The sequence below is a fragment of the Myripristis murdjan genome, chromosome 15 (genome assembly GCF_902150065.1).
Source record: "Myripristis murdjan chromosome 15, fMyrMur1.1, whole genome shotgun sequence".
In the NCBI taxonomy this organism is placed as follows: Eukaryota; Metazoa; Chordata; class Actinopteri; order Holocentriformes; family Holocentridae; genus Myripristis; species Myripristis murdjan.
The window spans coordinates 18,592,664-18,607,354 of record NC_043994.1 but is presented as its reverse complement, the minus strand read 5'-3'; the positions used below and the strand labels follow the sequence as shown (position 1 = coordinate 18,607,354).

The 14,691-nt window shown below is 38.8% G+C and overlaps 1 protein-coding gene across 5 annotated transcripts in view; it reads right to left on the bottom strand.

The window, feature by feature from the left end:
* Positions 1-14,691, bottom strand: part of LOC115372576 (ligand-dependent corepressor) — a 31,352-nt gene that overhangs the window by 14,795 nt on the left and 1,866 nt on the right. For 2 of the 5 annotated variants that reach the window (XM_030070592.1, XM_030070594.1), the window contains exons 2-6: positions 4,872-4,937; positions 3,813-3,892; positions 2,861-2,993; positions 1,012-1,332; positions 785-881 (exon numbers count right to left, since the gene is read on the bottom strand). In XM_030070592.1, coding sequence (XP_029926452.1) covers positions 785-881; positions 1,012-1,332; positions 2,861-2,993; positions 3,813-3,892; positions 4,872-4,937 — 697 coding nt within the window. Of the gene's footprint in view, positions 1-784; positions 882-1,011; positions 1,333-2,860; positions 2,994-3,812; positions 3,893-4,871; positions 4,938-5,704; positions 6,153-6,218; positions 6,559-14,691 lie in introns of those variants that run through there. The other 3 variants (XM_030070591.1, XM_030070593.1, XM_030070595.1) reach the window with 3 other exon arrangements.

Sequence of the window (14,691 nt, the reverse complement as noted above, 5' to 3'; positions counted from 1 at the left end):
CTAACATCCAGGGCACAGTATAATGATATCAAGAGGCTTTGCCCTCAAGGAAAACAGAACCAATCTACAAATAGACAGACTCAAATAATTTTTAAATGAAAAAAGTTGATTCAAATGTTTGATTCAAATACAGATCAGAGAAAAATGGGACTTGTTTGTACAGAGAATGTAATTACACTGGGAATGTAACCCTCTGGTTTTCCTGAATTTGATTTCAGGCAATGTTGTACAATTTTTGATGACTGATAGCATCAGCTCACATGCTCTATGGAAAAAGGTAGCAAGCCAGGTGATGGAAATACTGGAAATACTAAGTGCTAATGCTGAGTGAGAAAACTATCATGCTATCTCTCCTCTTTTGGAGAGGTATATCACAAACACTGCAATAACCAAGGATAACTATAAACACCTCGACTGCTGAATGACTCCATCACTCAAAGTCTTTTCAGTCAGTGAGGCAACCTCTAAGTAGAAAATGTGTATATTTATATTTTTCTACTGCATGAGTTCATGTCTAAAGGAACAACTCCTTTTTCGGTTATTGTTGAATGTGTTATATTGATCTACAGTTAAACTACTATCTGTGGTTATGATGGCATAATGTTTAGGGGTGGTTCCTTCTTTAAGAAATGAAAGACGTTATTAAGCTACTAAAACATCATCTTGCTTTTCATTTAATGTCCTGAAGAATGGCATTACATATCTCAAGAAAACAAAATATTTTACTGTGGCAATGCTCAAGAACTGAAGACCACATTGAGAGAGAGAAAGAACTGTATCTTACCCTTTGAACGTGGGTGTGGTTGGAGAAAGGTAGGGACTGTGGACTGGCAGGCTGCTGCTGTAGCGGTTCTTTTTGAGAGACAAGTCAAGGACTCCCTCTGTTTAAAAATAATGCAGGTAACCAGTCAGTTTAGTGAATTTTAAAATTTTAGCTCAGGCTGCATCACTGACAGTGCACTGTTTCAGTCTTGAGCTGCTCTGTTATGGATGGGTCAAAGTGCACAATACCTTGTTCACTGGGCTCAGCCAGGGGTTTCTTGATGGTGAGGTCAAGGGGAGCCTCCTGGTCAGCCATGAGGAGTTTGCTGAGGACGGGGTTCTGGTTGTGTGCGGAGGGAGCCAGAGTGGCAGCAGGGCTGGTAGAAGGAGAAGCCCCTGAGAAAGAGGGTGGGCGTGGCAGGCTTTGGTCAGAGCAAGGCTGGCGATCTGAGTGGCTATCCTGAGAGGAGCTGGTTTTTGAGGTATATTCGACGGCAAATTGGCGGATCATTCTCTGCATGATCTCTCGAGCCACTACTGGAATGTGCGGGTCTGAGAAGCTTGGCACATCTGAGAAAGGAAAAACACATGGTTAAAATTGTTAGTACGCTGTACCAATGCCAATAACTGAGATCCTGCTTGATGTTTTGGATCCACTGTCTTATGACGTTAGACACAAGATGACAGACTGAGCATAAAGACTGTTACTGGTGTAATTTGATGACATTTTCATCCATACTCAAAGAACAACTGGTCGATATTCCAAAACATTTTTGCAGAGACAAGTTATATCCAGTAAAGTTCTCATAATTCATAAGTGACCAAACCTTTTTAGTGTACAATGACAATAATATTAAAATTATTCCAATAATTTTACATTTTCGATTATATATCAGCAATTATACTTTGCTCTACTCTGCATCAGTATATAGAGCATGGCTGAAGTGAAAGAGAGCAAATAAACATGGATTTGAGTTGTTAATGTATCTCCAAATAATGTTTGTGCAACAGAGATTCACAGTTTGCATGAGCACCTATAGCAGTTTTTACTCCCCAGTAATCTTCCAATATGGTTGAAAAGACACAATAAAAACAATAAAATCAATTAAATATTGATGCCAAGAAACTGTCAATGCAGACCCTCTCTTGAAACATTGTAGTTTTACCTTGGTGACTCAAAGCTTGATTAGTGACTTGGTGTTTTTCCCTGCCATTGCCTTTCTAAACTGTGCATTTAATCAGTCTGAATTCCCGGCAGCTGGTTGAGTGTTAATATGATATGGACCCTTTAATTTAGCCAAGCTGTTAGCATTTTACCATGCATTACTGTGCATATAAAAGCCAATGTAATTAGAGAAAAAAGGCACAACACTATCATATGTTACTGTCTAAAACAGCACAGCTTTTCATTTATCTTACCAAGGTTTGCAGGGATGCACAATATTGAATTTTTTGCCAATATCCGATATGACAATTTTTTCCAACTCTTTGGCCGATTGCTGATGCTGCTACTGATATATACATATATTTTTTCCCCACCTAATTGCAGGGAATGTCAGGTCTCTCCTGTTGTGGAACATTTTATTATTATGCTTGCTCTTACTGTAAAGGCTCACTGGCAGATGCAGACATAAAATGCAATGCTTTTCAAAATGTACACATTCACTAGGCAAAATAAGAAAAAACTACTTCAACTTAGGTTATGGAAAACATGCCATATTTATTTTTATATAACATTCTTCTTGTCAGATTCATCCTATTAAACAGGTTTGGATGATGCTCTCTCTGAGATAATCCTGACAACAGCCACAAGCAGGGCAAATTTGACCTATTTCACATATCGGCATGTCATATTGGCACACATTTTATTTCAGGCTGATACTGATATTTCACTTTAAAGCCGATATCCACCAATATTGACGATGTGCTGATATTATTGTGCATCCCTAAAGGTTTGCCAGTACTTTTATCATTTTAAAGTCATGCTGAAAACACTGCCTTTACACACTAAGGTTATTAGGGTTTAAACAGTGAAAAACAATGGCACATGACACACACGTGATCCTTTTCCAGAGTCATTCTTCACAAAGCAACTCACCTTTTCTGCAGAGGACTGCATTGAGAAATTCCTCAGCTTGCTTCTCTAGTCTGTTGATTTTGGTCTGATCTTTCACCAGGAGAGGCTTGGGTGTATTGTCAAGGCCCTGGTTGCTCAAGCCAACTAAGTGTTCCTGTCAAATATCAAAACACAAACATGTATTCAAAGTAAAATAGGGTATTAATGAACAGAGCAAAGTGCATGGGAAGAAGAAAGACTGTTGCTTTGGTTAAAAAAAAAAAAAAAAAAAAAAAAAACGCCTTGCTTAAAAGGGTTCTAAAATGTTTTGGATTAGTCACACAAGGCTCTGTGTTAGGCCTATAATTTGGCAAGCAAATAAGATGAAAAAGAAAAGCTTATCTTGCCTCAGCAGGGAAATACTTTGATGGAGATAAATCTCCTTTAAATATGATCAGTCAGAGCAGCTTGACTCCTAACTGATGGGAAAACTGTACTCCATTTCACTTCTTTGACCACATCAGTGCACTTGGTTCAATTTGTATAGGTTTCACTCTCAGACTAATCTATTTTTATGGATAATTTCACCCAACTACCATCAAGTGGTCATAGTCCTCCATATTCAAGTTACCTAAAGTGATTCTCCCAAGAAACCCAGCTGACTCAGAGGGCAAAGGCACATGTTACTCACAAAGCTATACATTCAGATTAACTGTGATCTCTTTTTCTAAATATTGCAAAAATTAAAAAAATCTTCCAATTTTTCTCCTGTATACTAGGTAATTTCTTTGTTAAAGTGTATAAAAAAAAAAAACAATAATTCATTCATTCATTTAAAAACACATATAAAACAATCAAATATAAGCATGTAGGCTATAACAAATTAAATTCAAGAAAGGCGGCTCTGCTTTTTTTTCCCTCTACCAGAGGCTGAAAAGAGGTGTCAGGTTTGAGATGTCAATCTTGAGGAAAAGCAGAAAGCAAGGGGGTTTACCTTCACTTTGTCTCGTCTTAAACAACAGAAGAGACAATTTTCATCAAATGACCAATCAGACACTGCTTCAGGCTCACAACCTATGAAACAAAAACAAAGGAGACATTTCAGGTGGCATACAACAAAAATGTGTAACAAAACCCTGAAGCTGTTCTCTCAAACTGTAGCATTTCAGCACAAAGGAAGGCTACTGTTTATTGTTTTGGATGATAACTAACCATCTTCTTCCATTTCCATTTAACTGAATAAAAGCTATGGATAAACATAAAACAAGGAATAGAAGCTTAACAGAAGTTATTTTGCTGTTCTGATCTATACCACATCTGAGGATGTTTGTGTGACAAAAATAGCACAAACAGAAACAGAGATGTGTGCTGAACAGAGACGTCATTACAATTAACGGTGACAGTTATTTGTTTTATCCAGCAAATGTTCTTGAGGGGAACATAAAATGTCCTTGTATTCAATGTTATCTCCTTAAGAGTTTAAGTGCATGCACAAGGCAGTTGCCATGAAAATCTAGCTCCTATGGCACAATGTTATGTTTTTCATAGACATGAAATAATAAGAGATAGTGAATTATTTAAACAGAAAAAATGGGTTGTAACAATGTGTTTTAAATCCTTCTCAGCATTTTAACTGAATGAGACATAAACTGATTCAGTTCAACTTAATTTCCAGCATCCTTCATTACCAAGTGCTAGTGTAGAAACCCTACTTTATAGTGCTCTCACTGCAAAGGTCGTGAAAAGCCGAATAATGTCCACTATTGTCTCACTAACATCGTGCATTGTCAAAATGTCTGAAGGAAAATGCAGACTTTTACACTGGCTGCATGCCACCCAAAACACCAACTTTGTAGGAACACAACGCATCTTCTCTTCAGCAGCCAGAAGGGCTGCCTTGTAGAGAGGAGTGAATGTGGAGGGGTACCAGATGGTACAATGGAACAACATTGTCATAATGTGCTGATAAAGGATAGACTGCATTCAAACCACAAAATTATTACAAATCATTCAAAAACCTGTCTGCCACATTGGCTTGTTTTGGAATCCTTACCCTTAAATAATTTTAGATCTTCTATCAGCTGTGGACCAAACAGACCCTCCAGAATGCTCTCAAAACCTGAGGAAAGAAATAAAATTCACTTAGTATTTAATGTTCAATGGTAATCATAAAACGATGAACAGAATATGAACATTCTGACCAATTATTTGTGATGATTTTCTTCATTCAGGCGTAGTCCTGAAACCAACAGCTGCAGAGCACAGTTTCAAAATGTGTTACTGATTAAGACAACCCAATTTGCCCAAGGCCTCAAATTAATTTGCTCTTCTCATAAAAAGAGATCAGTTAGGGCCTAGCCCACTACACATCACTGACATTTTGTGTATATCCATACAACCAAGCTTGTCTTTGCCTTTTCATTTTCATCTTGACAACCCCCCTAAAGCAACCCTCTTCTCCTGTTATAACACACATTATCAGCTTTCACCCCAGGTTTTACTTTAACAGTAAATACATGCACTCCATCCTCCAGTTGCCAAGCAACTGAAGCAACTATATAGTTGGGAGTACTTGCATGTTGTAACATTAAAAAGAAAAAACTGACAGAAAAAAAGATGGCTGGGTGATGATGTCAAAGTAACGCACACCATGTTGTAGAGTCAGGTACTGCACATTCACATCAACATCACAGTGTAAAGAAGAAGATTCCCATCAACAGCTTGATGGTTAAAATTGGGAATACAAAGACACCCACATTTCAAAATCCTAAAAAAATACAATTCTACACACAGTTTATCAGTAGACAAAATGTAATTAAATAGACCAAATTGTAGGCGACGATCCATATATTATACAGGCTGAAGAAAGAAGCATATTTCTCTTACTGATGAGCCTGTTGTATCCTGCAGTCCCAGCTGTTCGAAGGACATGGTGTGTTTGGCTGAACAGGACTTCACTGAACAGTGCATAACACAATATGCAATGTCTGCTCACTGCCATGGGGTCAATATACCAGATCCAAAACTACTACATGTGTTAAACCATGCGCTAAAGAGGTCAGAGGTAACATCTGTCTGCTGAACTGGATCCTAAATCAGAGACAGTTTACACTACTGAAAAACCACAAGACACTGGAAGACTAAAGGAGTCAATACTGAAACTATTTCAAAATGACAAAAATATAGCAATACTGTTTGTGTTAAATGTAAAAACTTAAAAGCTACATTTATTGGTAGCATATAAAATAATACAACAGAAAACCACACTGCTCAACCTAAGACAGTAGTGCATCACTATCATCAGCTTAACAAAGGCCTAAAACTAGAACCAAAAAGTAAATTAGCCAAATATGATGAAATAGTCTATTTAAATACAGAAATATACTATATGCCTACTTACTTATATCTTCACAGCTGAGAAAAATGAGGCAGGAAACAAAAATAATCAGCCCTTGCCATCTACTTTCCTCCTAAACTCACAGTGAATCCAATCAAAATCTGTCATCTGTTAAAATGCCCTCTCTCAGCTTCCCTACCAACTCCCACCCCCTTTTCAAGAGCCAAACATAAAGAGAGAGGAGGGAGGGGGTGAGGTGGTGAAATGTAGTATTGCCTATAGCTGCAGCGTTAGTCTGTTTCTGGGTTAGTGCACAGGACTTCAGCTGCAGCTATCCAATCCTATTTCTGAAATATTTCAGAGGCAGGGGAGAAAAGTAGGTCATCCACTTTCGTTTGACAGAGCAGCGCCATGACATCAAACTACTCTTCAGGAATTCAGTTTAGGGCATTTAAGAATGCGTCATTCTGCAAAACATAACAGTGAGGCAATATTAACACTCTTCTGCTGCTACCCTAGTGTGGTATGAAAGCTGATGAAAAGAACCCCTATACATGAGCCTCTTCAAAGCAAAATCATTTTTGGTGCCAGCTCCTTAAATTTAGGCTTAAATCACTCAAGAGTAGAACAAGCTGCCTACATGTGCAACGGATAAAATATTTATGACGTGTATACCTACCATGCAAGCTCTAAAAAAAATGAGCGAGAGTATAAAATGGTGAGTAGCAGGCATGGCTAAAATGTTGTAAAAATTTATTAAAACACACACACACACACACACACACACACACACACACACACACACACACACACACACACACACACATTTGTGATGGCATTTAACACATGTCCTGTTCTCAGTTATGGAAACCCTAATGTTATAGGCTTTGAGATGTAGAATAGTAGGGTGGTGTTCAGTGTCTGAGGTGTGTTAAGCATTTTGCCAGCTTGATGGAAAATTAGCCAATTAATTAAGCTGGAAATGGAATTAGGCCACCATTCAGATGCCACTACACACATCTAGCTTGATGTATAGTGATCAGATAGCCTCAAGATACAATATAAAGTAAGAGGTGCAGAGGTGTGGAACAAAGTGATAATGAGAAAAAGAAAAAAAAAAAAAGGAGCCAAGCAATGGGTGCCACTGGGCTTACCATTTAAGATTATTGAAATTTATTGAGGACAATAATTAAAAGACATTCAAGACAAAGATATTAGGTTAACTTGACTGCCAGTATTCATATTTTGCTATCCACTTGCTGCTGTGGCCTAATGCTTGAAATTTCCCCACTGTGGGACTAATAAAGGAATATCTTATCTTATCTTATTAATCCTTTGCCTAAACTGGAAAAAAGACGACCATTATTGTGTTGCTAACATGCCACTGAGGCTTAACCATCCAGTGGTTAGTTACTTTTTCCTGATTTTTCTTACTGAACGTTATGGAGGCATCTGTGTAGGTTAACAGCCTGCCAAGTTATTCATGTCAGTCTTCCAGCTCTTCATGATCAAATTCCATTTTGACTGATACATTTCAGACCCCTGTTGGAGTGTTTTTACTCCAGCCATGCAGATCACCTTGAAGCCACTTAGTGCTAAGTAAACAAAGATTGAGAGATCTTTCCCATATTTTAGTATCTTTTACCCCACGTGCTGCAATTCTTGTATGGCTTCCTATCAACCATTTCTCAAAGTATACTGTATTCTTCATAAGTCTGATTGCATCTGCTCTATGTCGCAGGCTCAACTTGCAGAGACTTGACACTTGCTTGCAAAAGGAAATCAAACAGTTTGAACCTTATGCCTTGCGCCCAGGTTAATTTTTGTCAATTGATGCTATGTCTCTTTATCGTGGTATGGGTGGTCATTTAATTTAATGCCGCATTAATTTAAAAAGTTCTGTTTTTATCAAATGAAGTATGTATTGATCAAATCACTCCTGTCTTTTATGAGTTCAAAGATGAGAGAATTTACTCTACCAGCTGTGCTCTGATCAATGTGTCCCTCAATGGCTCAATAGTTTTCTGGTTTTGATTTATTCACCTATCATGTATACAAGTTATTGCTATGCGAGATGACACTGAAGCAGAGGTTTTGTTTGCAAATGTTGCCGATCAAGTTGAAACGTCATGATGTCATAGCGGCTGGTGGTTATGAAAGAGAAGAGAGTGTCGAGCAGTTTGCTGCAGTAGGCGTGGTTTTTAAGTGACACACTGGTCAGTGAATATGTTCAACAATAAATGCTCTCACAAGTGAGCATGCAAGCAAAGCCAGGAGTGACTGGATTAAAACGCATATGATGAACAATGCAGAATTTAAGAGCGAATTTTTCCATTTAGTTAAACATTTATCACTTTTTCCATCATTTATCAAGTAGCCTATTTGTTATTCAATTTCTGCACATTCCACGGAAAATGCAACTGATGATTATTTTCATTATCAATCAATGGGTTAGCTGTTTGGTCCATACAATGTCGGAAAAAAGTGAAAAATGTTCATCACAGTTTCCCACAGCCCAAGGTGACATCCTCAAATTTCTTGTTTTGTCACAACCAACACTCTACAACCCACATACATTTGGTGTACTGTAAGAGGACTACAGAAGCCAGAAAATATCCCCATTTGCTGGAATCAGACAATTTGGAAATTTTCAGCTTAAAAATGACTCAAAATGTTATGAATAAAAGTACAGCTCTTTAGATGTTACACGACTAAAATTACATGCCAACTGAAGCTGGCAATCTGCACTTTGACATCACAATCATTATGTTTCCGCTTTGCCATTTCACAACTATGTTAACGTCAAATTCACATTATGCAATTAAAACCTGATACCTGCAGTTTTGCTGTTATCTTACCACATTACATTCTTTCAAGGCACGTTTTTAACTAAAACTCAACTCAATGTCACCAACTAATACAGTTTGATGCAGACAATGTTCCACACTGACAACACAGCGCAGATTATCTTTCCCCTTACTGTGCTATGGCTTAAGACAAAAAATATTTTGATCTGTTTCCTTAGCGATCATTTTCAACTTAGAGTGTTACCTCCAGTGTCTGCCATAATTTTTGTCTTGCTTTATCTGCAACTTGTTAAAAGCAGGTTTAACTGCAACTCGGACAAGAAAACTGAAAGGCAGGACTGCAATTCAAGACACTAACTTTGAACCCATGTTTTCAAGCAATACACTGGCTAACTAAGAAACTTCCTCTTTGCTGAATGAGGATCTCTAGACTTACATTGCTTATTTCTAGTCTGCTCGGTTCAATTCTGACCTCAGGTTCTGTCCAAATGTATGATATATGATTAAATATATGATTTCTAGATCATGACTCCACAGATGTAGAGTAATCAGCTCTCTATCAATAAACAGGTTTGTGCATTTGAGGTCCATGAAACTGGTTGTTCATCTGGGTGTAGCCTGCGCTATAGCCTGCGCTATAGCCTGCATGTCTGCTATATCAGCAGCATTAAAACACTCCCTAACAAACTGACAAACTCTTGGAAAACAAGGGAAATACATCACTACTGTTTGAGGTAAGACTCTTTAAAGACAATCTTTATACTCCAAAGGTAACTTCAAACATATGATCACATAATCGCATCTTGTTTGTAATAGCGTTCACTGAATTTTAGACCATCCAAATACAGTCATTACTGAAATGTTGATAAAATGTATTAACATGGGCAAACAAAATGTGTTCGGTCAAGGCAGATTCCCTAAGTAAAAAGCCACACATCGGCCACAAACCTTGACCAGCACCCAATCTATTTAGGCAGTTACTGGATGGTATTTCCACAGAGCTCGATGTGCTCATTGTGAGTAGCAACCCTACCCAATCTGTTTTATCCTTTCTCTGACCTACATCTCCAACCAATCAGGGCCAGGAAGAGAGGAGTGATTTGGAGTGACACCCTTGTCCTTCCCAGAAGCACTTAGAAGGAGAAATCCCCTTTCAGGGGCTCTGAGTGCCCTTCTGCACAGATCTAGCATCAGCTTAACCTTCCTAAATCCTAACCTTAACCTTCGCTTGTACATCACTGAGAACTGAACATAGGCCTAATGCGTTCTAAAACCCTCTTTACTGTTTAGATCCATGCCTTTAAGTTTTTGGATACAGCACTGCTTGGTAGTGTAGCCAAAAGATCAGCCTATGCAGTGAAACACTAAGTAATCTAGCCTTCATACAAGGCTTACAGCAGGCTACAGGCTACAAGACTGTAAAAATCTTACCTGACCAGTACTGAGCAGTTCAGATGTTAAGCTTACTGTTTGATCAGAGAGGGGATCACACTAGCAGAACGATAAAGATGGGCATGATGACGAAAGATGGCAGATTACACACTGCCCGAGTCTATCATTCAAAAATGTTTATCCCTTCATCCAAAGCAGCTCAATGTAAATAAAAATAAAATCATAATCTAGGTGTTCTGTCTCCTCTTGCACAATGGTAGAATGTTGCTGCCATTATCAACAACAAATGAAACAATCACAAAGATGTGATACAAAGCATATCCGGTTGTTACTGCCTATTTAACATCACAGATGTGTGACCAAATTTCCAAATTTCAATGCCTGATGCACCCAACGACCTGTTGCTACAGGCTAGAATCACTGTACTGTTAAAAAATTCATTTATCTATGTACTGTATCATAAGAGGATATTAAGTCCACCTACTTTGGCCTTTTATTTGGCCTAATTTGGATTCAGGAAGCTCCTGATTATATTGCACACTCTCTTCCTCATACACTGTTGGCAAATGTTCTCAAGCTTGTGCAATCCACTACACTGTGTGTATTTTGAATACCCTAGCTCTTCTAAAAATAAATTTTTTAGTAGAAACGTGTACCACTACTGCTTTTGGTCACTTGTTTGGTTTGAGCAGATTAAATCAAGCAGTTAAGAATAACAACATGCCCTACTTCCCATTTAACATCCCTTTCAGTTGTAGCACGCTAGTTCCTCTAAATATAGCCCAAATAGGACATCTGCTGTAGTCAAATCACCGCTACCACAGTTGCACTTGTTCAGTCAAAGGTAACATTCATCAAGCAAAAAGCCTCCACCCACAAGGTCTCTTTGACATTAGGCTAGCGTTTACCATTTTGACAATGGCAAGCCCATATTGCAGGCTCCTCATGTCTGGTTGGCAGCAGTGAACCAATGCATACAGCAAAAAAACAGTGAGTATGAGTGACTGTGACAGGCATTACTGAATATTTGGTTGTGTGAATGTGTGTGCATGTGTGTACTCTGATGTCCAATCAATCACTGGAGAAAAGGTTTCAACTTATAACTGCTATTTCCATGATCAATCAGCACAAATAACAGCAACACAGCCTTGACGCAGCTTTTTTTCTTCAAATGTTAATGGAATGCAAACATTTTATCACGGGGCTACAGTGCTCTTTCCATTGGATGGCCCACCCCTCTCTGCTGCCCTAGCTCTGCATCAAACCCTGCTCAACCCATCCCCCACTGACACTACAGTACAACTCATAGGGGGAAAGACCACAAGCTCTCTGAACAGGAGCTTCTCTCAGCTCAAAGCAGTGCATAACCAAAACAAACCTTGTTGGATCTGGTATCTCTTGCTGCAGCTTCCCAAAGAGCGGGCTAATCAATATATTAATTGATGCTTTCATCCTTACAACTGGATCATCTTTTTAATCATATGATGATCACACAGTGAAGCTGAACATACTCTCATTTTGTACAAAGAGGGTCATTGACATGCCTGAGCAAGACTCTATGCTGATGTAGGGCTAAAGCATGTGACAAGGGGAGAAATCACAAAGTTGCACGAATTAGTAAAGCCACAGAACATGACTATTTTCATCCCAGCCAATCAGATATCTCAAGATCTAATGCTTAGTCAATTGAAATGCATGTAGCTTATGATGCTGTCCACAAAAGCAATGTGCTGTGGGCCAACAGACAAACATGAAACAAGCTTAATATTATTGTGGCATTACAACCTACAGAGGAGTAAGCAAAGCAGTGCTTGAAATGTCATTTGGCTGCTACACATTGAGCTCATCGCCAGCAATACAGTTGTATTAGGCCAGTGGGCAATGAGGTGACAGCTTTGAGCAACATCTAAGGCGGAAAACACACTCCATGAATACTTAACATGATATGATGCAAACTGACAGTCAAATGGTGTAATGCTGCACAAAGCAAAACTCAAGAATAACAAAACTCAGAGACCAGCATGAGTATTTAGCCAAACATACAAATGAAGGTGCAGTGCGTGTACACTTGTTTGCACATGCACACGCATACAAAGTGAAGGCAGTGCATTGCATGTGAATCCACTAACGCTGCTGAACTAGTTGTGTCTGTCAGCAAAATGTTTTGGAAAACTGCAATTAAGAAAATGTAGGTCATAAGCATGCAGTATCAGAAAGCACACCAGTGAAAACTAAAACTAAAAACGAGACAATCTGATTGTTGTCAGTATCTGGTAGTCTTTTGTTTGAGTAAATCCTCAATTCAACTCACCCACATGTGAAATAAATGCATGAATAACTGAAATTCCAGGCGTTTTAAAATGTTAGCCTAGTCTGATCCAAACTATTTGGAAGTCCAAATTTCCACAAATCAGGACAGAGTACACATTTTCAGCTACACAGTGGGGGCTGATACAACGGACACATATACAGACAAACATACAGGACAATAGTTTGTGCTGTTCTATGGGACAATTGCTCTACTCTCTGCCCTGTGGTTTTACTGCACACATTAAATACACAAAGACAAAATGTTCATTTCAACGTCAGCAGGGCGGTGGTGGCGTGCAGCCCTCTCCACCAAAAAGCCAAACAAAAGTATGGCCTTGTTGTCATGGACAGAATATGCCATTCTATAGCAAGTAAGCTGATGTTGCTGTTGTCATGTACTATGCAGCTTTCCAACCATAGCTGGGCAACAAGGGACATTTGTCGAGAATAGAGGAAGAACTGACAACTGGCTATTTGCTACCCCCAGAGTCTGGGGGTAGCAAATAGCCAGAATGGATTACTGTCACTCAATTTTTTCTTCTAGTGATGAGCAAATAGCACACCTAGTGCTGTACCCTGCTTAGCTGGAACATGTTTACCCTGTATAATATAGCTATTATTAGGCAACTACTTTATTAACCTGTACATTAACAGTCATACATTTAGCCTACCTTTGTAGTATTTTGCCTTAAAACTACTTTAATTGTGCTAACAGTAAGCAGTGCAGTTTTAAATGTTACAACTAATGATGTCACATCCACTCAAACAGGAAGCCAAAAGCCAAAAACCATAAACTAAAACTGGATTAAGTTGATCCACAACTGAGCATCGGGAGCAGCGCACTGTCAGCTTCAGCTGTTCATCATAATTTTTTTATTTCACCTGCTCTTGCTAGCCAATCAGAAAGTCAGGATCTGACCTGCCCCTACAAGCAGATGGCAAAGGCATCCTCTCCTCTGAGTGCACTGACTGTACTTGACACAACACAAATCTAAAACTTTATTAATTTAAGAATTAATTACCTTATTTGATACGCTGTTGCTGCTTGGAGATCATGTGACATATGGCACTCTGTCCTTTGAATAGCATTTTTTTTTTGCATTAGGAAGTTGTGCACACAGCTTTCCTTTGCACATAGATGACACAGTTAAACAGCAGCAAAATACAGTTTTGTATACTTATGCACAGTGGCTGTCCGGAGTGAGTGAACAGCCATTTCGTGGCAACAATCATCCAAATACTAAATATAGGCCTATCTAGTCAGATTAGGTATCAAGGCATAAATATTTATTACTCTTTATTTAATATTGGCAGAAATTATCGACTCTCAGCAGCAGCAATGCAGAAATACCAGCATTAGCCCTCAAAAAATCTGACTGATCAAACTGTAAAAATGATCATATTGAAAGTAACCCATCATCAGAAAGAATGATTCACCACTCTGTGTCCTGATACAAATCACTCCTTGCACGCAAGCCCCCTTCAGAGCATTCCCATATACCTCAAGGGATACACAAACCCTTCTGAAAGATATGGACTGACATGTTAAGTTTTTCTGTGCTCTTACATATTACTCCGAACAACCGCACTTTCAAGAAGTCATTGATTTCCTATAAAACCAAGAGTTGGGCTGCCTCTCAAAATGTTGTTTTATTGAACAAAATGCTGCACTCCTGAAGGAATTAAAACAGTAAATGATTTGTTCCATATTTCCCCATTTTTACTGACAAAAGTAAGAATAATGCAGCCGTGAATAATAATGAGGCCAGTTTCAGTATAAAACATGATTACAAAGCAAATTTGACAGCAAATTCTAGAGCCGGCAGGCAGCTCTCTCTCCTGACTCTGCTTGCTGAGTCTGTGTGTGACAGTGTGCAGTGTGTGTGTGTGTGTGTGTGTGTGTGTGTGTCCACATTCGCCGTTGCTATGTTACAGGAGGGGGGGTCGGTGGGAGTCAGACTGAGATTTAAAAATGGCGTCTTTTTCTAGCCCCTCTGTCAAATCTGAAGGAATATTGTTAGGGGGAA